Below are 27,012 nucleotides of genomic sequence, written 5' to 3' on the forward strand. Positions count from 1 at the left end.
TGATTCTGTATGCTGATTGATTATCTGTAAAGCTTTAACAGCTTAACCCAGTGACTGACCCTGCTTTCAATTCTTCATTAAGCAGGACTGTATGCTGTGGATTGCATAGTTTCCAACATCCTGGTTGTTATTCTTGTAGCTTTCTACTTGGAGGTATGACACTGATACAGAATTCCAGGTGTGGTTTGAACAGCAAAGCTTAGATTCAAACAATAACATTCCTTACTTGGGACATTTCTATGATTTGTTTTCTTTGGTTGTCTTGCTATACTACTGAGTAATAATAAGCTGTCAACCAAAATTCCCAATTCAATTCACATGTATAGATTGCTCATAAAATACAAAGGTTTACAGTTTGGAATATTACATTTTCTTCCATTTCTCACGACATGAATCACTTTGTAGTGTAGATCTGCCATATCTGCACTCAAGTTACTGATACAAGTGTGGTATGAAGGCCAATAACAGATGCCAGGGGCATCCTTCTAGAGTCCTCCTTCCCATCACATGGCTTTATTATGAGTGAAATTATCTGAAGTATTATAACATAGTCTACTTTTGATTTTAGAAAGTACTTGGGTTTTTGGCATTCTGCAAGTGATGACTCTTATTATTTATATCCTTGTCTCAGAAGGCCATACATGAAATATTGTAAGTAAAACTGTGATAGGATGAAAATTTAAACCACAGTTAAATTTATACATATATTAATCATGCTTCTGATTTTAAATATTTCCTTATTGCATGATACAATAAGTGAAAGCAAACTCAGCATTACTAAGAATATTTATGAAAAAAATTATCAGAATGTTTGAATAATTGTTCCAATCTGTATGTTTTATGTTCACAATTCCTTTGAAGCGTAGTTTTAATGTTATCTATAAATACTCCATGATATTCTCCAATATGCATAGCTTTCAGAGGTTCAATAAAAATTATAGTATAAGATCAGGTTACTAATTAGGATATTTGAAATAAGGAATAGCTTTCTTTTCAAGAGATAGTTAACATTTCAACATCAAAAAATGAGTAGAATCAAAAAAATTCCTAACTTTTAGAAGACAGTGAAATATCTTTATATTAGCTAGACCCAGGGTAAACAAAAATTCAAATGCTTGTAGAAGTGTGATATCTTCCTTCCTCTGCACAGAAAGAAGATACCATCTGTGCAATTTGCCTCACTGGGTGGCACATTCTAACTGGGTCACAGTTCAAAATTACAAATACTTCCATGTTGAGGGAAAAGGGGGACTCTGGGGCAGTCTGTTTGCAGAGCAGAAAGCACTTGAATAAATCAGAAATTGAGATGAAATTTACCTGTACAGACAAATTTGTTATAGAGGGGCCTTGACACTAATTTAGCCTGAGTGGTGACTAACAAAAGTCTTGTATTCTCTTTGGTTATACCAGGCTGTCAGCCTAGACATGATTGACTTTTGGGAGTAAAGGATCAATAATCCAATATTTGGTTCTTAAGTGCCCTGTTGAAATATCTCTATCTTGTTTTCCAGTTATGTTTTCTTATGAAAACCTGCCTGACCCCTCACACAATATCATGCTTGACTTACTCCATTAAGGACTTTTCCAGGCCTTCTCAAGCAAAATTGTTTAGAGGGTTTTATTTGTCTGTGTTGGGTTTTGGTTGCGCATCAATAGATTTCCAAAGCTCAGTGTAAACTGTTGTGGTGTAGGTAAATGTTATTTTTTAAAAATGTATTTGAAAATTTTTATATTGAGAGGGCAAAGCATTTTCCTAACACCAACCACCACCTCTTTTGCCAGCAGTTTACTATTTCATGTTAGGCTTGAGGCAACTGTTGGCCAAATATGCAGTTTTCGATCACACGGGTAATGTTATTGATTTGAACTCTTTTGCTTATAAGAAACAGAATTACACATACATAGAATAAATAATTGACTTAAGCCAACTTTAATCAAACTTTCAGGTAGGGCTTCTAGTATATTACTTAAGGCGGGGGTGGGGCAGTAGATGGGATATATAGGTGATGTTGAGTAGACAAAGAAGGTGGAAAGGGTTAAGAAAATCCTTGTAATTGGGGCAGACACTCCAAAATGCTCTGCCTCAACTCTAATAAATAATTCTTAAAAGAAAAAAAATCACAGTGCCAAGAAATTATTTTTAATATTTAAGTTAATAATGGATTCATTCTACTTAAATGGTTAGGACACATACCCAAATATAATGTAATCTTGATTGTAAATGTTACTAGGAAAGTTACCAGAGTTTGACAGCAATAGCCCCCATGTTCCAATGTGAAAAAACAAAACCAAAAAAAACTTCCCTTGATAGAATTTTCTTTAATATGGCATAATATTTTTATCAATTAAGATAAAGTTCAAATTCAAATATAATTTAAAATAGTAGTAAAACAAAATGACTTTGAAAAAAATAAACATGCTTAGTACTCTATGCTAGTTTACTTTGATGCAAAAGTATTCACAAAGCTCTTTTATTATTATTTTAGCAGAATTTAGAATTAAATTGAGGACAGGTATCAACTTAGCTCTTCAGATAACCCACTAAAACTACTATATGTTAGCACCTTTCAGAATGCAAAACCTGACCTAATAAAGAATGACATAATTTCATAATTTCATTTTGTTTTAAAAATAGAAGTATGCAGATCAGGCACATGACTAGATTAGGATAAGTCCATAGTGAATCAGGGAATTACTGAAATATGGCATCACAGCTCTAAGGAAGTCAAGTGAAAATGGTTCAACCAATGTATGAATAGTTATCTCTCTGGTTAAAAAAATGGGTGATCACTATGGTTCCTCTCAGATAGTAATCAATTTTCACAGAGTTCTTCCTCTCCTAGAATATCGTACCTCTAACTCTTCCATGAATACTCATTTTTTAAAAAAATATGTCTTTTATTGATTTAGACAGAGAGAGGAAGGAGAGGGAGAGAGAGACAGAAATATCTATGAGAGAAAAACATAAATTGACTGCCCCCTGCATGCCCCATACAGCAGACTGAGCCCTCAAGCCAGTTATGTGCCCTAACCAGGAATCAAACCAGTGAGCTTTTGGTTCATGGGCTGACACTAGCCAGGCATAAATACTCACTTTTATCTCATATTGTTATATAATTTTGCATGACATCATATGTCTGAAAAAAATAATTGAGAAACAAGTTAGTGCATAAGCCACACCTCATAATTCTTGTCTACACTTTGTAGAGTCTCCCTACCTGATGGTAGAACACACAGAAGGCACTTGATAGACACCAATGAATTCTTATTGAATTGCCCTAATACAGACCAGAAGGATTTCACATTGCAGAGATAAAACACTCAACATTAGGTGGGCTGTGGTTTACCAACCACGGAATAATATATTTATTTTCCCAACATTTTTTCTTTTATTGATAAAACTACACAAAAAAGTAATTGATATTTTAAAAAGCAATGTTACACCTTGTCTTGTATTTAGAAATTTGTGAGCTTGGCAGTTTCATTCATTGACCACGTGACCACTGTAGTTCATATACCCCTGGTCCACTTGAGAGTGTTTCGGCTCATCTTTTCCCTTGGAGGTCTTCAGGGGTCCCTCCTTCAGACTTCTTACGCAGTGAAAACGCACAGTGAGGATGGCCAACAGCAACAAAGCAAGACTCCTCACACTGTGTGCACCGAGGGTCTGGAAGCGTGATGGGCCCACATTCGACTGGATTTTCATTGCGGTAGTTCTGTCAGACTTTGTGGTCAACTTTGTTTCTTTGTGGTCTGTAGTAAAGCAGATTTTCTTTTGGTACAACATAAGCTCAAATGCCCATGTTTAGAACTGGAAACAGAATCACTGGTCCAGGTAAACAATAAAAATAAAACAAATCAGACAAGAACAAACAACATTCTTAAAGGAAAAACTAAACAAAGCCATTGAAATAAAGTCTGAGAGTTACACATACCTAACAAGAAAAACTGTATTGTTTCCCCAACTTCCCGCCCACCCCAGGTTTTTCCCACCCTGTGGTTCTCCAGCCCAGGAACCATGCAGTGTAGAAAAGTCAAATATACAAACAAACCTATATGTAGCTAGGATGAAATCTATTTTCATAAGAACTGGACACTCGCACTATTTACACTGAGGAGCATGTTTGTTTGTTTGTTGCATGTTTTAAAGCAAAGGAAGTTCTGTAGTTCTCCCGGTTACGCTGCAGGTGCATCTGCCCTCTTTATGCAGTTCTGTTTCTCTTTTCCAATGTGTCAGAAATGTTTGAACAGGAACGACAAGCAGGTCTGATTCGCAGTTTTGGACACCCATTCTTGAAGATGAAGGCCCTCCCTCCCTGCATCTCCAGGCCCCCAAGGAGGAGTTGCTGTTGCTTTAGTTTGTTAATCTCTCAAGGTAAATGGTTGGTGCTGCCGACCTGGCGATGGTGGCGATGTAGCTGTGGTCACGCCCAAGCTCCAGGCTGGGGGTTTCGTCCTGTTCCAGGGACACTGCCTCGTAGCCCTTGTTGACATGGAGCGGCTGGTGAGCCTGGCAGTACCCGATCACTGGCTGGTCGTAGCTGTAATACGGCAAGGGCTTCACGTGGTGTGGGATCTGGATGTGAGAAAGAGAAGATTGATGATAAAAATGCTTTGGACAGATAAGAAGGCAACAGACAATTGTATTTTGTTCCCTTTCGTGCTGTTTTAAGTCATCAACTGCTGATTCGACTATTAAGGAACATTGGACAAAATAACCATTGTTAGTATTTAACTCCATAGTTTTGTGTATGTATATCCTTAGATATGATCTTATATACAAAGTGTATATATGTATATGTACATATATATTCTTATGTACAAAGTGTGTGTGTGTGTCTGTATACACACACATTTTGTACATAAAATCATATATAATGATTTTTCATAAAACCATATGTAAAGATTTTTCAGTGTTTTCTATCACCTATAGCCATAACAGAGTTAGGAAAAAAAAACTAAATTCCCATCAACAAGGGAATTTAAAATATATTATGTACATTCATACATTTGAATGTGGACAATACAAAGATTGGAGAGTGGCAACCTGTTATAATATGACAAGATTTGATATGAAGTGTAGAAATTAAGGTGAAGGAATGTGTAGTATGATATATTTTGTATAAATACAAGTGTAAACATATAAAGAGAGCCTTTTTTGCTTTTAAAAAACATTTTTATACACAACTGAAATCTTTATGGGCATGTGTAACTTTTATTTAAGATTTTAAGAATTTGCCATAGATTATTTCTAACAATTCTATAAATTCTGGACAGAGACCTCTAGAATCATGAAAGTGGATTCATCTCTGTGTTCATAACATGTAATGTTATTGATTGCAAGTTAAAAAGCCAAACACATGCCTAATTTTAGAATCATATCCCTGAATAACAATCTATAGAATCCTTTTAATAGGAAAATCTTAAAATATTATAGTAAGTTCGACTCTCTGTGCAGCTTTTAATTAAACCACACATTTCTGATAGTCATGCTTCCCAAGGTTAGAAAAAAGAAAATGATGATTGTTTAATTCTTGATATCATGCTAGAGTGTTTATCGTAACCCACTAGATCCAATCTGATACTCCTGTTTAACAGTCCACAGATGATAAAATTGTGAACACTTCACTGCTCCGTAAGGTTAGAGTTTGTGGCACTTTAAACTATTGTCTCTGGGCTCCAACCCCACTTCTCTAGTTGGCTTTGTGATCCTGGGCTGGGGCTTTGCAAATTCCACTTCTGTTTGGCCTGCTGCTCCCTGTTAGGCTTTGCCAGTGGGGTCTCCTGGAGAAAGCCTGCATGGCGAGAGGGGGTCCGGGGGATTGCTCCCTCAGTGGGCCTCCTCTCTGCTCCTTCCTGCTCCAGACTTCATTCTGGCTGGAGGAGTGTCTTCCCACAACAGCAAATTCCAGTTTGTAGTTTTTCCAATATTTTTGCACTTCCAACATTTCACGCCATCCTGCCCCACTCAGAGACTCCAGCACCTGGCAAGTTAAGGTTCATTTCCACATAGCTCCTCCTCCAAAATGTTGATTTTACTGATTCTAATATCTTCATTTAGTCCCTTAGCTCTACAGGTGGTAGGGGTGGTAGTGGTTTCCTGAAGTCGCTGTCTCTGTTACATCATGGCACTATCTTTTAGCCTTTGCATGAACTTAGCTAATAACTAACTATATTTAGTTAGCACTTTTTTATATGAATTGTTTTTGTTAAAATAACTGGTAAGTTGTCTCTCTGCTGATTGGACTATATCTGACTCTCTTGGTTAAACTGCAGGAATTGATAAATTGTTATAACTTTATAATTTGGTAGAGAAGTTAACTCCCAAAGGTTTTATGGCTTAACTGTTGTGTAGAAAGTTAACCAGTCTTATATCTAATTTAGCAAATGTATTTGTGGACACCATTCCTCCTACTACTATGTGAATCCCTGGGATGTTCAAGCTAGGTCTTGTGTTTTCTTCCTGGTATTCTCATTAATATGTTAAATACAATTTTGACACAAATTCACTACTTGTTTGTATGAGTATTATATTTTTAACAACTCTATACTGACTAAGATAAAAGTCACTTCCTCACATTTTTAAAGATATATACTAAAGCAATGCTTTCTATTGCAAGTCACAACTCATTAGTAGGTTATAAAATCAATTTAGTGAATCCAGATAAACATGTTTAAAATTAAATGAACTAGAATGGGAAGTATCAGAGTGTCTCAGATGAGTAAGTTGTTTCATAAAATTTTGTTTCAAATTTGTGTGTGTGCACATGAGTGTGTATCTACTGAATCACACTGAGATATTTTAAACTAGGAAGCACCGTACAGATACATTTTAAAAAAACCAATCAAAACACATATTGAGAATACAGTTTATTTTAATGTGATCAACAATAGCCTAGAGAAAGTTCCATCTGCTTTTACTACTCTGTTTTTTCTGAACTCATATAATTCACTGTTTTTCTCAATGAATGAGAAAATTAAAACCAATATATATTGCTTTGTGTTTAGGAAGAGGCGCAGTGACTTCTAAATGAAAGTCAAACAGTATTTTCAACAATTCTTTAAGAAATAGTAAAAAAGATAATTTCTCATCAAACAAAATGTTGATATAACCTGGAATATACCATTCTGTTTTCTGAAAAAAATCTGAAAAAAAAAAAAAATACATACTAGGTCAAAGTCGTGACTGATACAGAGGTGTTTTAAACATTAGTCATTAATTTATATGTTGACAGTGAGAACAAGACACTAATTATAAGACAGCATGGCTGCATTACTAGATACATTTGTTGCACACTTTCGTTTTAAGAGAATCACTCATTGTCTCAAAATTAGCCAAATAACTAAAAGTCATCAAAATAAACATCAAACACTATGGTGGTTTTGTCCACTGTCTTGTTGTACCATGCAGTCTTCCTCCAGTCATTGCAATGAGCATATAAACTGTCTATAATATCAAATTATGTCTACCCCAAATCTATAGTTTTCTTGGTGTGTAATTTTGTTTTCTTTACTCATATAGACCTCTCCCTGTAAATCAGTTCCGGCCTAGACATGAAAAGTTTGTTAGCAAGTTCTATTTTAGGAAACCTCTTAGGATTTTGCAGTGTGTCAGATAGGTAGGGGTATCTGTGATTGTTGTCATAAGTCACCAAAACTCTGAAAAGTCATAGAAATAGAACCACTTTGTTCTGACATTTCAGCAGGAAGAATTTTAAGAAGAAGACCTTTCCAGCCTGGGCGGTGTGGCTCAGTGGTTGAATGTCGACCTATGAACCAGGAGGGCACGATTTGATTCCCAGTCAGGGCATATGCTTGGGTTGTAGGCTAGATTCCCAGTAGGGGGTGTTCAGGAGACAGCTGAACAATGACTCTCTCTCATCATTGATGTTTCTATCTCTCTCTCCTTCTCCCTTCCTCTCTCTGAAATCAATAAAAACAATAAAAATGTATTTTCATAAAAGAAAACACCTTTCCAAGAGTTACATAGTCTACTCTTACCTTTGTGTTGTTAACAGGTGGAATAGCATAATCCAAAACCAAATAATTCACCAAATTATTTCCAAAGATAGCAACATTCATTGGGTATAAAACATGTGTTGCACATTTTTATTTAAAGAAATCATTCATTGTTTTCAAATTAGGTAAATAACTAGAAATCATTAAAATAAACATTAAGCATGGATTATGGTTTTGTCCATTGCCTTGTAGCATAATGCACAGTCTTTCTCTACTCATTGTAATGAGCAGATAATCGACTCTACAAACATATATGAACACAAGAGTGAGATGAGTTCTTATAGACCCTTCTGCACAACTAGGTTAACCTACAGATGAAAACCAGTAGATTTGTTAACATGATTGAATTTTCAATGTAAAACAATGTCCTTCAAGTCAAAATATAATGAGAATGAATAATTTTATATCTAAGAAACTATGGTATTTTTCTTCAAATTAAATTTATTCAGATGTCAAGTGAGCTGCCATTAACTGTAGAGTTTTAGGTTTATATATTGCATCATCTCTGAACTCAGAAAATTTGTTTAGCTATTACGGTTGGACCAGTTTTGTTTTCACTTCAGTGTATTGCTGTTTTCTCTATTGTATTTAAGATGGGCTCAGAACCTCTAACGGCAAAAAACATTGTAAAACTTCTTGAACAACAGTCCAAAAGCCAGAACTCAAAAGTCAAGTGATTCGACAAGCCCTGAAAGCCTATCTGAGATGTTTGCTTATTTACTTTTAAAACATATTCTGTAGGGCACTATGTAATCAACTGACTTTGTGGTTTCTGAAGATCTAAGAGACTGAGGTCTGTACTGTATAGTAATAATGTGCAGTACATTAACCACCTGGGTCCCTGTGTGTATCATTGTTTCCTTTCCAGCAGTCAAAACAAAGTATCCTTAAGTTCCCCTTAATGTGCATTTAGTATTTTTGTAAATGTGTTCTAAGAGTTTTTCCAAATGGTCCCCGTGTTCCGTCAGCTCTCTGATAGATTCCATTCTGTAGCACAGCACAACACTGTTTAAAGATGGCCTCGTTTGTGTGCTTGACTGCTCATTGATTGCATTGGAAGCTACACTTTATTTACAGAAAATGGGTGTGGAACATGGAATGAAGGGATCTCACTGGGGGAATATATTATACTATACTGAAATTCACATGAACATTTTAACTCAAATTAAATCGAAACTTTTATAGAGGTGTGAGGGCTGGGGAGAGGTTCTTGTCCCTACCTGTTGCTCATGGGAGTGGAATTCTTGTGATATCCCAAGAAAAAGAATTTTCTGAGACTCACACAGGAGGATGAGATATGGTAGAAAACTTTCTTTCTGTGGAATCAAACCCCTGAGTTTCCAAGGTCCTGTTTCCCCTTGTCCTGCCAAAGAAGTCCCATTTTGCCTTTAGCAGGCCTAAAATCAGAGCCAGTGTCCAGTGTTTCAGTTCCATGTTGGAGCAATCCAATTCAGCATCAGGCTAGCTTAGCTTGTGTTCCCCGCTGCAGTCCATCAGCCCATTGCATGTGGGGTCTGCAAGGCCACATGGCTGTGAAGGAAACACAGGCAAATGCAAGGAAGCAGGAACAAGAGAGCCCCACAGGCCTAGTGCCACAAGAGAGAGCCAAGAGGAACAAGAAAGAAAACTCCTTTGTTTAGGGGATTATATATTCCCAAATTTCTGGGTGCTTGCTGTGGCCACACCCATTCTGGCTAATGATCTCTGTTCCTAGGTGTGACTGACAGGCACCTTCCCTAATCACCCCAACTTCACTGTGTATGTGTCTATCTCCCTTTTGTTGGACCCCTTCCCCCAGTGTTTTGTGGGGAATGGGCCTGTGGTTTCCTGGGGAGTGCAAATTTTCAGCTTCCTGGTGAAGGTGCCCAAATGACATGCCAGTAATGTCTGGCCTTCCCTTTGTTCCTTTTCTATTATTAACAACTAGCTAGACACAATGCTATTAGTGACATATAACCTTCTGTAGAGGCATATTTCATAACTAAATGGGGTAGGTTACAAATGGGAGGAACCATGATTATCACTATTTAAAGTCACTTCAGTTCTCCTGAGTTTCTTGTGAATCCTCTGAAATGTGGGATAATAATGACACTTTATTCACCTCTATAAACTTCAGATAACTCTGAAAGTGCTCCTTGGTTCTCAAGAAGGAAAGAATATACCAAAAAGACATATATTCTCACTCTAGTTAGTCAATAGTGACAGTATCTTTCCTGGAAACGTGCCCTGTCTTTTTTCTTATAGTGTCTATTCAGAGAGATGCAAGGACGAGAAGGGTCAGGCTTCAGTCCTACTTTGTGCACTCAGAGGCTTAGAAACCTTAGTGTATGTTCTAATTTTCTTAAAACACCATATACCTTCGCCTAGAATATGTTTTTCTTCTAATATGCTGGAGAGAGTATAAAAGGATACATGCCTTTCAATTATAGTGGCTCATAGCATTAGTGACTCAAAGAGGGAAGTCAGGGATAGCTAGTATTTTTAAATCTTGAGAGAAAGGGCAAAATTATAGAGAAACATGTGGAGCTTAGAAGTCTGCAAATTGATTCAGATCCCATAATTTCACATCCATAATTATATTTAAAATGAGAAATGTGTCTGTATAGTAAATGTGAGAACAATGTGAAATGGACTCTTGATATATGTGATCATGAAAGGCTTTTGAAGTTCAGTGTTTTTTTTTTTATGAACATGAAATTCCAATATTGTTACCCTCTTTTCTCTAAAGGTATTAACATTAGTTATAAGTAGTTTAATAGCCTGATCATTCTAAAATTACCATGCATTATCATTAGTCTTATTTATTAACTTTTCATGAACATTGTTCATATTTCAGTATGAGTTCTTTCAATTGAAGTCATAAAAAGTTGATTTTCAATTTCCTAAATGACATCTGGTCTCTAATTTTTAGAATTAAAGTGTAGTGTCTGACTACTCATACCATTTAAAAAAATACCATCCTATAAATACGGACGAGCTATTCAATATAGTTGAATTGCTTAATGAAGATGGACACTTGGTTTATTGGAAATAAAATTGATTAAAAAATAAAGGGCAATAGCTAAGTGAATATATAACTTAGCCTTTATTCTACTCATTATATTAATAGGTGACAAGAATGGTCAGGACATAAGAAAATGTAAGCAAGTTTGAATACAGGTGTTTTGTTTTTTTTAGGAGTCTTGATTAAAGTTGACAAAACTTCTAATCATTTATGTTAATTGGATAACAGGGAGACTTAATTGACTCATAGACACAAGAAATAATTTAATACCTATACTGGGAAAGAACCGGATTCCACTGGGTCTGAAAAACAACTGAAACCGGGAACACAAATGTCACCAGGATCCTCGCAGTCAATCGTGCCTGATAACTTCTGCAAGTTATCTTCATATACTGATTGCCAAACAAATTCTTCTATCTTATCTGACACATGACTGCAACAGCTCCAAAGTTTTACATGTTCCAGCCGTAGTAGATTGCACAAATGACCACAATTCTTTCTAGCTCTTCATATCAAGAAGTAGTCTATTTCTTCTTGGTTAACCTTGTCAGGACTTGTGGAGTCACTGAGGCATCTTAGAGACCCTAGAACCCCCTAAGGTTCACGGAGGCTCATTACAGGCACATGAGTCCAGGAGCAAAACTCCCACCCCGCTGGCTCCAAAGAAGAGGAATGACAGTCATTTCATCTCATTCCAAAATCACATGAGATATTAGACCGAGCTATAAAATTCACAGTTCCTTATAAACTTGATTTCATTCCTCACTCCTCAACTGAGATAATTAAAATAACAATTGTCTATTCATAAATTTTGTCTTCCTGAGTTTTGAATATCTGAAGCTATTTATAATATAAAAAAAGGCACAAGATAATTAATGAATGTAAGTCAATTTTCAAATTACATTATTTAATCCCATTCTGCAATGAAACAGTCTTATTCGTGTTTTTTCAATGCAGGCTTGTTTCTTAATTACAAAACACCAATTATCTAAGCATTAGTTTCTGTTAATTAAAAAGTAAAGCTTTCAACATCACATGACATCATTTAGAAAACATTTGTTATAAAGCTAATTTTAAAACTCAAGTTTGAGAAACTACCCTGAACTTAAAAGTTAACAACTGTTTTCTTTATCAAGATGGAAATTGGGCCCTGATTACTACCTTTCCAATTTGCCATTCAAATGAATAAATTTTTAAAAATATATAGAGAGTTGTTTGTTGGTTTTTCACCAAATTCAAAAACAGCTTTTAGAAATTCCTAAAAGGTACACTAGATAAGCAAACAAATTAAAAGAAAAATTTACTAGTGTATAGTTCAATGTGACTAGAGGAAAATCTGGTTTGGGCTGAGGAAATGTCCTTTGATTAACTATGAAACACCCACCAGCTTTCAGTGTCCAGAACTAGTGAGGGAGAAAGAAAAATACAAGGTTTTGAACAGTTCCCTGGCCATGAGTAAAATCAGGGAGAATATTAGAGGTGTAGCAGGAGGAGGAGCCTCATTCCCAGGGTTCACATTGTGGGATAAGGCAAGGGTGTGTCTGAACCAGAAACTCACCTTCTATTTAAGAGAACAGTGGCTTCTTCAAGTGATAAAAGTGAAATAAAGCCTTTCCCCCTACCATTTTATTTCTTGTTCAGCTGCCTTCACCAGGGGCTACTCTCTCCCTGCCCAACTCCTACTGGCATCTGGTTCACAGATTAAACAAAACTTATTTCTTTCAAAAAAAAAAAAGAGGCTCGTGCAATCTCTGGTATCCAAACACTTTATACAGACACAAAGGCCTTCCTCCCTAAGTAATAACTGTAATAGAGAAGCGTCTCCAGAAATAAGAAAGATTCGAAAATTCAAAAGAAGCCTGGTTGGTGTGGCTAAGTGGCTGAATGTTGACCCATGAACCTAGAGGTCATGGCTCAATTCCCGGTGAGGGCATGTGACTGGGCTGCAGGTTCGATCCCCAGTAAGGAGGCGCAGGAGGCAGCCGGCCAATCATTCTGTCGCGCTCTCCCTCTCCCTTCCTATCTCTGAAATCAATGAAAACATATTTTAAAAATTCAAGAGATGATGATAAATTCAAGGAACTAGAGAAAAGCGCAAGATTTACTAAAAATGAATAAAAATAGAAACAATTTAAAATGCATTCATGATCATTATCTAGACATTGCTTGGGTATGTAATAGGTATTTACATATTTGTTGAATGAAAGAATCATAATATAATCAGTATTTGTTAAATACACTCATTAAACTTATTGACCTTTGTTTTAGAAAATCTTTAAAGGCAAACCAGAAGACAATGGTGCCATCTGGTTATTGTCCCACTTCCATTTTGTTAATGGGCATGTAAAATACACAATACTAAATACAGTAGATACTGTGTTTTAATTGACCACACTACCGGAATCATTTTAAACTTAAGTTCTGACAAAAGTTTCACAGTAGCATTTGTTTTCCTTGTTCTGTTCTTATTTAAAGGTGGCAACGTGCACTATTTGTGCACTCATGGTTGTCCAGATTTCAACGGTTAAGTCACTTGTCGGATAAGAGAACGCAACATCCACTTACATCTTTATTGCTCTCCTACCAAGATGCCTTGTCTATGAAGTGTCTAGAGAGTTGATTAAGTTAATGAATGAGGTACTAGCCGTTCTTTGAAGTTAGCTTTGACTCCATTAAGTGGGAAGCTTATTACATTGGCAGCACTCTCAGCATTCAGTGAGACTTTAGGCTAATGAGCCGGATTAATTAGCTAGTATTGCCTTGTAAAGGCTTTCCTTCCGTAGCGTTGGCCCTTTAATTTGAAGAACAAGGTCTCCCCAATAGTGCATTGCAAGCAAGCATCCTGTTGAAGTGAATTCTACATAAATTTGCTTCCAAAATACTTCAATAAAAAAATAGAGACACCAAAATTTTAGAACCTACTTTTTTTTTTTTCCTAAAAGTAAAACTTGTAGAAGTTTCAATGACATGTAATAATGTACAGAAGAAGACATCTTTCCTAAAAAAAGAAGACCATGATAGTTACTTGAGCCCAATCTACTCCTGGAAATTTAAAAATAAAACCACACAAAGGGAAAAAACAAACAAAAGCAAAACTTCTCAGCAAGTCTAATAGATTTCATTTAAGATCTGTTTTGTTATCCCTTCTTAGAAATTTGGAAAAGAAAATAAACAAAAAGCCACAGGAATGCTGCTCCTGGGAAGTATAAGCAATAGGAATTATAGGTAGAGCCATTTTGCTTCCAAGTCCAATTTTTCCACAATGTTCAGAGAAGCTAATTTCTATCTCCATATGAGTTTGTGTAGCATTCTGTATAGTTTTGTGTTAAATAGTTAATTGTGTCTATAACTTGTTTTACAAAAGAGCATGCATCTTGTCTAATCCAAATGTGACTGATCTGTTTGGTTTTAGAAGATATACCCTATTCGTAATGCTCCCAAAACACCCAGTTCACTAGTTCAATGGTATTCAGTAAAAAGTAGAAATTTTTAAATTTTTAAATGAAATGAAATTAATATATAAGGAAGGTGATTAAATTTCTTACATTTCTGTATTTTTTTAATAGCAGAATTGCATATTGCAGGGTAAACTTTTGGAACCAAATGACAAATATGAAGAAAGAAAACCCCAGAAGGACATGCACATACTTGATAGAATGAGATGTGTAACCTGATTTTAATAGAGTTTAAATAGAACTTCTTAGGGGACTAGCTGATCCTAATGAAAAAAAGCTCGGCAATTGTATATTTAATTACAAAAATAGGAGAAGCCCATTTAGAAAACGCAATTAAAGTTTTTATTTTGATTGAATATATTTTAGAACAGCATGGCAGAGTGGTGCATAAATAATACTGGCCTCCTATTTTTAATAAAATGTGCTAAGATGTGGGCTATTGCCTGGATCTCTGCCATGGAGCGCATACCATTAAGAAGTAATTATATAAAAGTGAATTGGTTGTAATAGTTCATTTGTTTATGCATTCATTCATTCACATGGAACATATTTATCACAGAGGTTGACAAACTTCTCTAGGAAGGGCCAATAGAAAATACAGGCATGAGGAAAAGTAGGTTTACAGTGGTGAGTACTCTAAACAGAGTTTATTCTTGTATTATTATTTATTAATTGTGGTATTTTCCATATGAACAACTGTAAACCTACTTTTTCCCACACCTGTATTTTAGTCTTGCAAACCACACAGTCTCTGCCAACTACTGAATGCAAAGCTGCCATTACGGTGTAAAAGTAGGTTTAAAACATATATAAATGAAGGGTGTGAGGCTCTGTTTCAATAAAAAAAAAATGATTTATTAACATAGAAACTTGAATTTTGTGTAATTTTCAGGTGTCACAAAATATTTATAGTCTTTTGATTATTTTTTGAACCATAACAACCAACAACAAAAATTTATTTAGCTTGGGGCTAATTTACTGTGAGCTAGGCTTTGTGGCAGGTGCTGGGTATATAAAAAGGAATGAAACAAAGGTTCTTTGCTCAGAGCTTTTTTAGGAGTGATAGAATGAGACAAAGCTGATATTTGAGGCAACATAATCAAGTCAGTAAAGCCGAGGGAGAGAAGCGCTCCCAACCGGTTTGCATTGCAAGTTTCCTTGTGAAGATCCAGGTCTTCTAACTCTACAATAAAGCTCTCAGTGGATCGCAGACAAAGAGCTGCACTCACAGGACCTTGGTACTTAGAAGTCAGACTGGAACCTCCAGGTGGGAGTTCTGAAGTCACCATTCAGGTCATTTAGATCAAACATGCTCTGGCAGAATAAATGCCCAATGACCTTTGAGTGAAGATCTTAAGCAACGCTCAAGCCAGTGAACCTGCCCCGAGGAGTGTGATGGCGTGTAACACAAAGCTCCAGAGAACTTTGGTGATTTTCTAAAAGAGGTTGGGTTCAAGGGTCATCTATTGATAAGTGGGATTTGTTTTGTTTTGTTTTGTGGAGAAGTTAAAAAGCTTTCTTTCTATTTTCCAATCTCACCAAGGCTCTTCCCGAATCTGAGCCCACATACTTGAATTCCCTTTGTCTGGGATAGTCTTTTCCCAACACTTTACACTGGGATTATGCTGATCTTTGAGTCATGGCATAAATGTCATGTATCTAAAGGGGCCTCCCCATCCCTGTTCACATATGTAAGCCATTCCCTGTTTATTTCACTTTTAGCATTTATCAAAATGTTAAATATCCATGATTACATATATCTTTGGTCTTTTCTTTTTAAATATGTCTTTATTGATTTCAGAGAGAGGAAGGTAGAGGGAAAGACAGAAACATCAGTGATGACAGAGAATCACTGATCGGCTGCCTCCTTCATGCCCCCTCCTGGGGATTGAGCCTGCACCCCGGGCATGTGCCCTGACCAGGAATTGAACCACGATCTCCTATAGGTCGATGCTCAACTGCTGAGCCACTCTGATGAGGCTATCTGGTTTTCTTATTGTCTGTTTTTCCCCAAGGTAAGCTCCATTCTGTCAGAGAGTATTTCTGACTGGATTCTTTCTGTCTGTCTAAAATATTTCAATCAACATGTGCTAAAAGAATATATGAATTTATGAGATAGTTGTTAGAGAATTGGGTTCTATGTAGAAGAATTTTGACTTAAAAACTGTAAACTCCTCCCTTTCCTTTCTTTTTCTGCTTTCTCCCATCTGTTCTCAGCTTTGAATTTAAACAAGGGGATATAGGATGGCACACAAATATTTTCTACCTACAAATATTTGCATCCTGGCATTGTTCTGAAAGCTGAAGATATTAGAATGACCAAAGATGTCCATAACCTAAAGGAACCTATATCCTAATATGGAAGACAAATGTAAGCATGTTTTTCCAAGGTCACATCATTTATGGTACAATGTAATACTGGAGGTGTGTAAAAAATGACACAGGGAAGAAGAGGGAGGAAGATGCTTACAGTTGGTTTCTGATCCAAAGTATAGATGCTTACGAAGTCACCAAGAGGAAGCCTGGTGCCAAATGAAGCTTCTAGATACAATCTGTTTTTTTGCTACTGTTGACATGGCACATGGCTTCCTATGTGCCATCAGGAGCCTACTGTCCAGGTCCTAGATATCAAAAAGGAGCTCTTTCAAAAAAAGTAACAATCTCTCCAATGGATCCGCAACTGCTCTTGCAGAGAATAAATTCCATACCCTCAATATCTACAGCCATTATCCTCACCTCGCAGCCGAACACTCAGCCTTAGTCTCTCATGAATGAAGCATACAGATGTTATGATGAGCTGTAGAGACTGACCCTGCTCCCCGGATATGGAGGGGGCAGGACACTGTTCCAGCTGCTTTCTCAGCTTCTGCTGAGGAACAAAACAATCAACCCATGCCACCCTTAATGGAAGCCAAGAAATGCAGTGCCTCATGTTCCTTTTCATGGGCCATTTGGGATTTCATCAACCACATAAGCTGTCCTTTAAAGAAGTGGTTCTCAGCCCTGGCAGCAACTTTGACATATCTGAGGTGATTTTACAAATACCTATGTGGGGTCCCTACCCCAAAGCAACTAAATCAGAATTTTGTAGGTAACACCAGGGCAATGCTATTTTAAAATAGCACCCTAGATGATTCAAATGTGCAACCACAGTGGAGAAAGCTGCATCTAAAACTAGGTTGCTTTTCCTTAAAGATGTAGGCACAGCAGGGAGCACACTGGTTGATTTACCTAATTCCCTACACCTGCCTGCAGAATGCCAGGCTCAAAACAAAACTGATTACTTACCAACCAGAAGTCACCAAACAAGATGCACATATGTGTGTTTTTTACTCTCCAATTAAATTGTCTTTTAAGTTTAATTCGTTACTGCTAATTAGTCTGTCTCACCAATTTGAGCTTCTGCAGTTGGCCCATTCATATTCTTGTCAGTGATTATTCTGGCACCCTTTTAGTTATCATCAATTTGGTTATGTACATATTCTATTCTATTGTCTAAAGTTAGGTGCAATTCAGTTGGGTAAGTTTAACAACTATCATTATACGCATGTTTTTAAATAGCTACTTGTAGGTGGATTTACCTTGCCTTGATGGCAAAGTGCCCATAAATGTTCAGTCAGCTGGAGAACTCCTTTGGCTAAACATCTTCACAATCTATTTCTTTTATTTTTTTTAAGTAATTTAATTTACCGGGATGGTAGTAATAGCCCATTTCACTTTGCACTATGGGGAAGAAAAGATATTTTTATCTACTTAAAAGCTAATAAAGACTCCCACTGTTGAAAAATATTCAAACCTCCCAATTATTTCCATTAAGCAATAAATTTAAGAGGAAAGGAAAAGAATTAAAACCCAGAAGTGTTAGCAAGTAAGAAATAAAGACAAGGAGAAACTTAGGGAAGGGTCATTAAATTCATCTTTTTTCTTTAAAGCAACTTGATGTTAAAGACATAGGAGACTATGTCCTCTGCAACTGAAAATAGTAAGAGTTGACAAATGGTTGATGAAATTCACCGTTTGTGGTAGTAAATCATAGGAGGAAATGGTCCGTATGTGTGAGACTACAGGGAACAGCTTGAAGGAGCTATTCTCCCACCCTCCATCTACCACCCCCATCTCCAGCTGCCACCCACCCCAAAGATACAGGACTTACTTCCTTGCCTCTTACTACCATGCTTCTCCATAGGCCACCATGTCCACATGCTTATAGTTCTACAGCAAAACACTTATTAACTTTCCAGATTGCCTCCATTGGTCCCTATTTCAGAATGAAGATAAACTGAATGGCTGGATTATTTAACATACTCCAGAGGAGTTAGGTAAATCCACCATTCTGTATGTCATTGTTTTCCTTGGCTAACACCCAAAACCTAACCTCTTCTAGATATCTACACACTCTCTTTCCTATAAAATTCATTTTTTTTTCTTCTGTCCAAATTTCTTTTCAACATTTTCTATGAAAAATTCCACCCTGTCCTCTCATTAAATTCTGATTTTATCATTAACTATCTTATATCCCAAGTCACTTCAATGAGTGCATGTAGCTTCCTCAGGTGTTTGTTAGGATTCAGGTATGCTTTCCTTCTAACTATCTAAGCAAGTTATTTCTAATCTACTATTGTGTTCTAGTTTTATGTGTTTCTCCCAGATCCTGACCTTTGGGTGCCTTGACCTTGGTCAGGATATTTAGCCTAGATTCCTAATTTCTCACTACTCTTAACAGTTTGATTTGGATGTTCTCATTTCTGAATTGTATCTTAATGCAAATAAACCATAACCTTTTAGCAAGAAGGCTGATGATCATTAAAAATTACCAGGAATGCTCAATGGAATAACTAATTTTTTTACAGAGCCAACTAAATTGGAGTTTTCTGGTTTATTGTTACAAATAATAATACTTATTCTTTATAATAGTAAGTCATATAAACTTATGACATTATTAATAATTATTATAAAGAATTTTAGTATTGTATCATGAACTGAAACTCTCAGAGAAGCCTAGATTGTTGGAACTGAGTCTAGCATTGGCAATTTGATAACAAAAGGGCTCACAATATATTTGGATAGATTTAATTTCATGTGGCTTCCATATGGCCACCCAAAGTTGAATTTTCTTGGATGGCAGTAATTTGTATTTAACTACCTGGAAAACATGAAAAAGCCCTATTATCTTTTTAGCTAAACATGTAGTAAAACCTCATTGATTCAAACTAAGAGACAATCAGTCACTGAGAATTATAAATTATACAGCACTTTTTAAAGCTATAGTTTATTTCACTGGGTAACACAATAAATTTGTGTTTAACTAACCGAAGGCCAACAAGCCACTAGTTTATACAATATTTTCTCTCCTCTATCTCTTTGATGGGTTGAGTGTTTTTGTAATATGACCAGTGGTAGAGGGAAGACATCTGTAAGCAAGGACTAGGAAGATTGAGGAAAATAAAAGAGACAGTGAAATGACATCCCCTTCTTGTCCATCGCCTATTGTCAACAAGTTGGGGAGGTCAGAAGTTGATGAAAAGGTTCATGAAATATTTTGTGACACACTGAATACTAAAGGTGTCATATACTCATCAAGAAAATCATTCTCCACTTTTCTGTGTAAGAGCAGCACTTTTATCTTCCTTACCTAGTCAATGGTATTCTCATGGTGTCCTAGTCACACTATGGACTCAATGTTAGTGTCCTTCCAAATTCATATGTTGAAGTCCTAACCCCCATTGTGGCTATGTTTGGAAATGGATCTTCTAAGGAAATAATTAAGGATAAATGAGGCTAAAAATTTAGAGCTCTGCCTCCATATAAAAAGAGACACCAGGTGGCTTCCTCTCTCCCTTGGTCTATATGTGCATAAAGAAGAGGCCATGTGAGCAAACAGTAAGATGGCATTGTGTACAAGCCAGGAGAAGGGGCCTCAGAATGAAACTCACCTTGCCAGCACCTTGATCATGGACTTCCCAGATTGTAGATTATTGTTTAAGATACTCAGACTGTGCTCATTTGTTATGGCTGCCTGAGCTGACTAATACAGGTACCATGACCATTCTGAGGATTTGCATGAAGATGGACGGATGCTATCATATGATGGAAGAAATGTGGCTGTAGCTAATGACCACAAAACTATTTTGAGAGAAATTTTTGTTAACTCTTCTGCAGACCTCCACAAACAATTTATTGAGAGAGAAGAGTGAAATCCTGTTATTTGATAGCAAAATATATTGACTTTCGGGGTATTTATTTGATATATTGATGCTAGATTGAGGGGAAGACTGAAGGTATCAGTACATTGCCTGTCACAAGATGCTGAGTTCTGGCTCCTAGGAAAATGTATGAGTTTAGGGAAAAGTTTACAGAAGGATGCTGATTGTATTCTTCTTTCTTGAACACTTTCACCCACCCTCCATTAAATAATGTTAATCTTTATACTGTTAAATAAGGCTGAAGTTGGGAGGTGGTTATACATGAAGGGATTTCTTTTCCTTCTTTGTGTCTTATTTTTAATGTCCACTTGGAATCCAAACTGCAGACATTTATAGCTCTCATGGTATCCATCTGAGGTCCATGATATCCATATATTTTCCTAAGATGCTACAGGCCATTGTGGTCCTTGTCTTTTCATGTTACCCCAGAGGGTCATGGCTACTGAAAAGGGGTCCTCTAACTTAGTTCATGTCCTTGGACTTCATATCAGCTATTCTCCTTTTGCCCTTTCAGACCCTGTCTCATCCGTCTATACCCTGCCTTGTGTCCAACGAAGCTCATTCTATGACTATATTCCTTCACCATGCTTCCTTGCTATCTAGCTTTGATTAGTTTCAGTAACAAGAGGCACTCAGTGGTGGCAAGAGATGGAGGTCAGAGTGTTTATTTCTTGCTACCCATTCTGGTCTTGCTGCAGTTCTGGAGAGGCTGGTTCTTCTATAGCTATGGTTCTCAACCTGGAGCAATTTGCCTCCTAGGGAACATTTAGCAATATCTGTAGGCAATTCTACTGTCAAGACCGAGGTTGTCAAGATAAGAGATCGTCAAGAATGAGGTAATGCTGGCATCTAGTGGGTCAGTGCCAGGGATGCTATTAAGCATCTTATAATGCTCAGGACATCTCCTCCCACACACAAAAACAAAGGAAAAGCTGATCTAAATGTCAAAGTGCCACTGTCAAGCAAGCCTGTGTTACAAGTGCAGTTCCTTCACGTGGGCCCTCTTTCACAGCCTCAGGTCCTACTTGGATCTAATAACACCACCTTCTCTCTGCCCCTTCAGGCCAAGATGGTGGGGAAGGGTGGGTTTGCTGTTTCTATTAGAATTCCTCACTGCCCTTTGCAGGTCCTCCCTTAACACTGCTCCCCATTCTACAAAAGTCGCCTCATTAAACTCTCTTTGATTAAAACTGTTGAGTGTACAATGTCTCTTTCTGGGACTCTGACAGAGTTTTAGGCTCACATGTAGCAATTGATATGGGTATTTAACATCATGTTCAGTTTTTCCTAAATCAGAAGTAGAATGGCAAACTTTTACCAGTACTAATTGCTAACATTTATTGAGCGATAAGTGCTTGATGTGAATGAACTCATTGTTGACAAAAGTCCTGTGGTTTGGGTGCAAATATGATTCTCATTTAAAAGATGGTAAAAGTGCCCAAGCATGTGGTTCAGCAGTTGAGCATCAACCTATGATCCAGGAGGTCGAGGATCGATTCTGGGTCAGGGCACATTCCCGTGTTTCAGGCTTCATCCCCAGCAGGGGGTGTGCAGCAGGCAACCGATCAATGACTCTCTCTCATCACTGATGTTTCTATCTCTCTCTCTCCCTCTCCTTTCCTCTCTCTGAAATCAATAAAGATATATTAAAAAAAAAGAGCTATGTTCAGTTTTTAGTCAGAATGGCATTCAAACCACAAGAAACAGAAAGAATGTAGAAGTGTTAATTAAGCCTATTCCTGAGATTTAATGAAATGTTAAGCATAAAATCATTTAAACATTACTTTCCAAGTGCCAGTATCTTAAAAACAGTATAGCCAGTTCCATAAGGAGTTTGTGATATAAAATCAATTAAATCTTAAAGCCTATACTTTAGAAATACAGAAAAAGCAGGTTTTAATTTATATGCATATTACATAGAGATATGAAGCTTTCTGAAAAGGCAAAGTTTATTTACTTAAGGGCTTTGGTTTGAAAATATGCAATGCTGATATTTGAGAATAATAGTTTCTCTGAAAATTCATTTGAAAACTGGGTGAATTGATTCATTCCCTAAGGAATTATGACAGTTAGGGAAAAAGTACAATCATTTTTTTACATGCAAAAATCCAAGAGATAAGAACCCACTCTATCCATTTTTCATAACAAATATGTATAGTACTTAATATCAAAACTGAGTCTGCCTGACATGGTGATAAATGGATGCATAGGTAGATGAGTAAAATAAGATTTTGTCTTAGAGGAAATATTGGCTTTTCATTAGGTCAACTGAGAATTTATAGCATGCAAAAGAAGTACTTAGAAATTGATGGTTTCTTTAAAGAGGTTTAAATATTCTTTCTAAAGATGTACAAGCTATCTTTTTTCTAGGGAAAAAAATTATTTCCAATTTCTATGACTAATTGAGAACAATCAATGCACTATACCCTTTTCCTAAACTTGTATATGAGAAAATTAAAACTCAAAGTCTATGTCTGTAAATTCAAAGTGTCTTCTTATGGACAAAAGTAAATCCTCAGCAAATAGCAAAACAAGAACTCTCTGTTTCTCATGGCAAATTTTCTCTGTAAATATTCCTCTCACAGAGCAAAAAGGAAGCCCTTCTCTTAACATTTCAGAAATTTTACTGAAATCAGCAAAACTGTTCATAATAACTGAAGAATTGGGAGAGATCAATTGCCTCATTCATTGTTTGTAGGGAACAGAAAGTTCTGGGAACACTTTTGAAATTCACATGAAACTGACAGTCAGAATTGTCATCTTTTGATGTGTATATCAGGCTAAATGAGCATTATGAAGCGATTTGAAGAAAGATTCCAAACGAAGCATCCTGCTGCTTTGCTTAAGAAATGACTGTTTCTTTGAGGACCTGCTTGTAATTACCAACAAGGTTCAGGAAGAGTGAGGGCTATGAAGTATGTATTTCATTTTATAGCCATAAAAACAGGCAGATGAAGGTTATTAACATCTCCATGGGACTAAAAAGGATCTTTCTGCTACTTTGGTTTCATAAACTGCCACTGCTACTTAAGAATCTTTTAATTTTTAGACTAAATCTACCTTGAAAAATACAAAGGAAGAAGTCTCAAATGATTACACCGTGTTCTAGCCATGCAGGGCTAGAAAAAACTATCCTGATAAATAAAATGAAGAGATTAATATGAAAGATATTAAAGGCACACTTTGCCTTATTCTGTGCATTCTGCGAACGCAAAGGGTCATTTCTATTGGAATAGCTGACAGTCATAATAGCGCTGAAACTGTTAAATTAATTTGATAAATTTGGGATACAAGATGTCCCTTAAAAAAAAGTCCATTTGCAACTGAAAAACACTAATATAGCTGTTAAAGTGCTATGGCCAATATCCATTTGCTCACTCCCTCTCCTAGTGTCCACATCACTGAGGAGCTTGTTAGAAATGCAAAGTCTCAGGTCTCACCCCAGATTTACTAAATCTGAGTCAGCATTTTAACAAGGCCCTTAGATCATTCATATACATATTAAAGTCTGTGATGCACTGTTTTAACTGATTAGTTGTTTTACAGTACTCATCTACTAGAATGGCAATGGTATTTACACTGGAGGAGCCCTGTGTTTCCACTATGCGTAGACCAAAAATGCATTAAAAGAAAAAAATAATAATTTTTTTAGAACCCGGAGAGGTGGTCTTCCAGACTGAAAGCATCAGCATGACCTGATAACTTATAACCAGGCCCCAGACCTGCTGAATCACACCTCTGTATTTCGGGCCCTGGAATCTGTTTGAACAGGCTCTACTGGTGATTCTGATATACAATGTGACTTTCAGAGAGGGAGCTGACGAGTCAACAGGTGAGGAATTCAGGCTGAAAGGCAATTGACAGGAGTTACCAAATAAGAAGAAAACAAAAGTTCCAAAAAGGGGTTTGGAGGAAAAATGGACTATAAACAGTGCCACATAGAATGGACTATGGTTGTTATATTTCCTCCAACTCCATAAATTGTGATCCTTCAAAATTCACATGAGGGTAGAGATTTTACCTTATATCTATCTATGTAGCCCCCTGCATCTAGCACTATATATTTGGGATATAGTTGATGTCCAATGTTTTCTATTTGTTTCTTAATTTTTTTGTTTTGGGATAAAAGGCCTATTTCCCCCCCTGGTTTAGAGGTCATTCTACTTTTTTGCTAAAGGTGAATAATTACCTGTAAAATATGTTGAGATCCTCTGATTAAAAACAAGTTATGTTAAGAATGCCTCCTTTTATATAGTAAGCATTAAAAAATCCAGCAACAAAGTCATAGAAGGTCTTTACCCCCCAGTAGTACAATTGAAACATTTGACATAATATAGAATAGGTTTCCATTTTCATGCATTTAAATTTCTAATTGTTCTCAGTCCCTTGGAGAGATTTTCTAGGTCAACTACGTGCTAACACTGTGCTACATGTTCCAATAGTCCAAGTTAGTCTCATCTCTGTAATCCTCAAAAAATAGGATGCTAGCCAATGCTCCTCATTTATACAATAGTTAGAAAAGATCCAAATTAAAAATTGACTCTGTCAAATGCAAGCCCTTGCAGCTGTTAGATTACTACTTCACAGTGTTATTCCTAGCTCCTTAATATTTCCTCTTCTCTCAGGTTAGCTTCTAACCAGTTTAATGCTGAGAAACAAAACAAAACAAAACAAAAATTAAGTGCCAAAAATTATTGAAAATATAGTGATGTGGTCACAGATTCCTAAACCTTATCTCATCTCACTTTCAATTCAGAGAAATGATTAAAAGATGAAAAAGATATGTGTGTGTGTGTGTGTGTGTGTGTGTGTGTGGTGCACAGGGGTTGGAACTGCTGTATCAGCTACTTGGAAACAGCATAAAGTGCCATCCATTTGCCATGACCTTAGAGGATTTCTGTGGGATTTAATGCAGCAGGAGCCAGACAGAAGAAAGAAAACGATGGCTGACTCAGATCTACTCAATCTGATTTAGAGGAGATTCAGACAAAATCCCACTAAAATGACCTTATCTGTACGAATGAAGAATGGAGGTGAGGTGGGACAGTAACAGTGGCTCCATGTAGAATCCTTTTAACCACTGTGCTTCCAGAGTTCATAAGTAGCTGCCTGGGAAACATGTGGCCCAGCACTGTCACTTCTAACAGCTTTGGCTGGAGCAACTCCCCAGAGCATGGAGAAGGCTGTTGCTGCCCCTTGAATCATTGCCAGGTGAACTGAAATAACAGTTCAATTTACAGATGGCCTTCATGCACCTCATGATGAACGCAGAGGTCAGCCCAGACCAGCCTCTAATGCTACAGGATCTGAAATTCAGAGTCTGTTTTCATCCACAGTCCCTGATCCATACAAAAGGACTCTAACCTTCTCAGGAGAGCACTGAGGGCTCTGAGGAAAACCTTCCCAGGTTACTTTGAGGGAACTCACAGTCCATGATTTCCCTCATCTCCTCAAGGAAATAGAAGAAAACAAACAAAATAAACATCAAAACACAGAGGCCAGATATTAGATATTATAAACATTTGTAGAAAATTACTGAAGAAGTGGACATGGGCAGAGAGAACAGTTAGTTCACTGAGCAATGTCTAAATAAATGTTGATAGTGTATTAAGTACTAAAATAATAGAAAATGATTATTGGGAAAAAAATGTAAAAGAAATAATAAACTAGCTATAAAGCTGACCAAGACAGCCTCTGACTTCTCCTCAGCTGGGCTAAACCTTAGTTTCTTCATGACTGTAGGACCCTGACCTCCATTTGTTAAACATAGCATTTACTTTAGAAAGCTTGCAACTGAAATTATTTTTCTGCCCTTGTGAGATGCAGCTCTTCTCCTAGCCTGTTACCAGTTTTATAACCCAGGAATATCTTTCTCAAGGACCTGGGAACCATCCCTTTGAAATGCAATCATTAAAAAAGATAGCATCCCTATCTCACTGTCTCTGTGGGAGGGTAGGAGCCTAACTTCAATAACTACCAACTAGCAAACAGGTATGGACTGATCATATTGATCAACTTCCCCCTAACAACCTCCAGTAACTTTATACTAGCTCACTCCAAGGCTTAAATCTGTCCAGACTTTTGTTTCAGTGAGTTCAGTTCAATATCTGTCCCTTATTGCAATAGTTTCAAATAAAATCTTTCTTGCCTATTTAACTTTGCCCAGTGCAATTTTTCTTTGACAAAACCCATATCATTTTAATAAAAGCTGGTATAGAATATGGAATATGTGTGAACCAGTAAAATAATATATTTTTCATCATCATTTTATACAGCTGTGTAATTTCATTCTAGAAGTTGAATTGAAAGAAAAAATAATGTTAATTTCAGA

The 27,012-nt window shown here is 36.7% G+C and overlaps 1 protein-coding gene across 2 annotated transcripts in view; it reads right to left on the reverse strand.

Moving 5' to 3' along the window:
• Positions 1-2,307: 2,307 nt before the first annotated feature.
• The window catches only part of LRRTM4 (leucine rich repeat transmembrane neuronal 4), a 609,269-nt gene continuing 584,564 nt past the window's right edge, over positions 2,308-27,012 (reverse strand). For both annotated transcript variants that reach the window (XM_081156713.1, XM_081156712.1), the window contains exon 3: positions 2,308-4,576. In XM_081156713.1, the coding sequence (XP_081012839.1) occupies positions 4,355-4,576 (222 nt within the window). In that variant the 3' untranslated portion in view covers positions 2,308-4,354. The remainder of the gene's footprint in view (positions 4,577-27,012) is intronic.

Source organism: Miniopterus schreibersii, assembly GCF_964146895.1.
Source record: "Miniopterus schreibersii genome assembly, chromosome: 13".
Taxonomy (NCBI): domain Eukaryota; kingdom Metazoa; phylum Chordata; class Mammalia; order Chiroptera; family Miniopteridae; genus Miniopterus; species Miniopterus schreibersii.